The 3,347-nt window shown below is 42.4% G+C and overlaps 1 protein-coding gene across 1 annotated transcript; it reads right to left on the bottom strand.

Annotated features, from left to right (window-relative positions):
- Positions 1-2,003: 2,003 nt before the first annotated feature.
- On the bottom strand, positions 2,004-3,026 carry LOC104466993 (tumor necrosis factor ligand superfamily member 8-like; the record flags this gene model as incomplete). Its single annotated transcript, XM_010080597.1, has 2 exons — positions 2,004-2,401; positions 2,955-3,026. Coding segments are annotated over 2 exons (470 nt in total), but the record flags the coding sequence as incomplete, so codon positions are not given.
- Between the last annotated feature and the right edge of the window lie 321 nt (positions 3,027-3,347).

Raw genomic sequence — 3,347 nt, 5'->3', positions numbered from 1 at the left:
GCTGAAGCTTCATCTGCTGCAAACGGTGGAGCTGAGACATGGGAAGAGGTCGTTCCCCAAAGCGCATGGATATGGATGGGGCTGAAAAGATGCAGCATTGTGCGAAGGATCAGCCTGGAATTATTTTTTTTTTTTTCCCAGTAGAGGATTGTTGTCAAGAATGACCTGCTTCAAAAAAACTAGGAAATAAGAGAAGGAAAAAGAATGAAAGAGTGACTTGGAGTCTGCTGGAAAGTGTGGCGGCTGCTGCTTGGCTCAGGGCCTTGTTTCAGTGAAAGCTACTTAGCATTTTTATAACTGATGGCAAAATTGCACACTATTAATGGGCTCTCCTTGGGGCTATAATTTATTCTTATTTCTCAGAGGCAATGGAGTAGAGGCCAGATCGCTTTATCCTCTGGTATTAAAAACCCTGGGGCTGAGCAGCTTAGTGCTGCTTTGTCAGAATTTTTTCCATCTGGCAAAATAATAGAATAAAATCATCTTATGCTGAGAGTTTCTTTATATTTTGAAAGAATGGTCTTTCTCTTTCAATTCAAAGCCTTCGGGGAAAGGCGGAGGGAGGGGGGTATGTGTGAGTAAATGTGTATTTTCATTCATTAGCTGCCTTTTCTATGTTCAGGAGCTATGATTCCTGACTCCCAGAGTTCCTTAAACTTCTCTGGGCATCAAGGTGGAGGCAGGCAGAGGTTAAAAACCCTAGAGACATGAAAGATTTATAGGATCCAGAGGGGTGAGGAGATCCCAGTGGAGGTTACAATGTCATAGACAGGGTAAACTGAGTCTTATAAAAAAAATTATTTTCTTTAAGGTGAAAGGCTTTTTTTTTTTGTTTGTTTTCATCAATGTTTATCAAAACAAAAAGCAGACATCTCTAGCAGTGAGTCACATCAATTTCTCATGACCCTTTGGAAGTTTCTTGGGTATTTTGAAGTCACTTGGTCAATAGGACGAAACCTCACCAAAACGTACCATGAGTTTCTGGAGATGTAACACAATAGTGAATTACTAATATTAGGAGTACTTTGAGTATGCTCACACAAACTAAGCTGCATCAGTTGACAACATCAACTAACTTTTTAAAGATAAAACACTCACTGAGTTTCTGAAGCCAGAAACTAAATCTATTTCTAAATGTTTTGATGTGAACAGTTCACCAAGGTCTAGTCCCATAAAGGAAAGAAGGTGCAGGTACATGAGGGGAAAAACTCCAATACCAGTGAAAATAGACCTTAGCAGGATCTCAGGGATGAAGGCTAAAGAAGAAAGAGTGAACTGGTATCAGCTTTTGTAACGTTTTGGTCTCTTCCCTCCCCACACTGTAAGAATTACGTTTCAGTTTAAGAAGACACTTGGGAGTAAATTCCATGAAGTCCATAGCAGAATGCAGCACAGAAATATCCTGTAAATCTGAAATCTCCTATATCCCGTCCCAGAGTTTTAGCTATCAGCCTGAGAGTCAATAACGGTATCAACTTTGCTTTCATACGAGCTGTCCATGAACCTACTCCAGAGTCGTGGTTGCATGCTCCACTTGTAAAGAAAGCCTTGAATACAAGCTTTGACTGTTAGTTTTTTGCAAAGACCACGTCAAAATACTACTCCAGAAAATTCAGTTGAAAAGATTTCCCCATCTCCTGAGCACAGGCACCTTGCCAGTGGTCCATTAGCCAAAAAGTCTTGATATTGCGTATTCTTCCCATAATCTGGTTATGGTTTAATCTGTGTTTACACAGCATTGTTTTGAGGAACCATTGGCAAATCTGTGGGTTATATGCTGGACAGTCCAACAGCAATCCTACCCCGAGCCAAACCAGAGCAATCTGTCAGCTGCAGGTCTTGCAGGGTTTTAGGTTTTGTTCTGGGACGCTCACAAAGTTCCTTGTTTACCCTAGCCGTGAGGTCAGATAGGAAATTTAAACCAAGGTGTTGCCTAATAAAAGCAGGCTACGGTTGTTCAGAGAAAGACAGCTCTGGGCAGCAGTGGGAAGTCGGAGAACTGCTCACATTTTATCGCTGTACCTCAAGACCCCAAGAACATTTTCATTGGGAAGAGAAATTTCATTCAAGAATTTAGGATGATTAAGTGTTACTGATATTCGGTCCTTCACATTCAGGTATGTCAAATGGATCTGGAACAAGGTCTTCAAAGTCTTTTCTCGGCATGTTTCTGATGCACACCATGTGGATAACGTTTGCCTGTCGACTTTGTCGTTCACAAGGAGCTCTATCTTGAGGTCGGTGGGGCTGTTGGAACAGCTGGGAAAATGAAAGTTCAAGTGGCAATAGATCAGGTACAGGCCTTGTTCCGTTATCACCAGCTCTTCGCTCTTGCACTGGATGTCTTCACAAACACCTTTCTCCACCAAGCTCAGTTTGGAACTGTTGACTGGATTGGACACTAGAAGGGAAAGCAAAAGCAAACACATTTGAAAATGAGCCACTGAGCTCTAGTGACCTGAATTCGGCCCTAGGTGACTTGCAGCAATGCATTTCCTGGTAAATGGAGATACTGGTTCAGTGGATTTTCCTGCACGAAGCTCCAAGAAAAGGCCCTGGCCAGACAGCTGGGAGGTCACACGTGGAAGTGGAGTGTGGAAAAGTTCCAAGGACTACACAGTCCTTTGGGAAACCCAGGGTAGGGAGATGCAGTGAAAATGGCCTTCTGCAATATTTAAAGGGAAATAATGGAGATGTATATTCATGTGTTTGTGTGCAGAAGGATTTATTTTTTCTTATCAAGTTAAAAAAGATGTTTATGTGACCAGACAGGGGATTTACTGAACACACCCATGTTTTGAGAAAACTAAGGAATTTTTTCCTATAAAATGCCCATTTGGTCAAAAAGTTATTTGCAACTAAAACCAGTTTGAATAACATGAACAGCCTGCTCTCCAGCCAGCTCTGCGATCTCTCTTTGCCGAAGCTTGCCCTCCGCCGGGCTCCCCACTGACCTCTCATGTACGCGGCGGCTCTCTTGGTCGGGACATTCTGTAGGATTCTTAAATAGTCTTCGGAGGTGTTCCCTGAAGGAAACAAGAGACTAAGTGACAACTCCTCATTTTTTTTGGTACTGTAAAATGCTGTCAGCATTTGGCATCTCACTTATTTGCTATAACTGTGCTATGGACAGACTCCACAGCAGCAGCTCCAGAGAACAGCATGTAGGAGAGATGAATCTTAGTCCTTGGCTGATAATCATAGAATAGTTTGAGTCAGAAGGGACCATGGAGGTCACCTAGTCCAACCCCCCTGCAGTAAGCAGGGATAATATCTGATCTGCACAGGGAATTCACAGCATTCTAACTCTATCGGTAAATTTATAACAGTCTAAAGCTCTGGTAGAT

Source organism: Pterocles gutturalis, unplaced genomic scaffold (genome assembly GCF_000699245.1).
Source record: "Pterocles gutturalis isolate BGI_N339 unplaced genomic scaffold, ASM69924v1 scaffold25604, whole genome shotgun sequence".
In the NCBI taxonomy this organism is placed as follows: domain Eukaryota; kingdom Metazoa; phylum Chordata; class Aves; order Pterocliformes; family Pteroclidae; genus Pterocles; species Pterocles gutturalis.
This window is presented reverse-complemented; position numbering and strand designations above follow the sequence as displayed.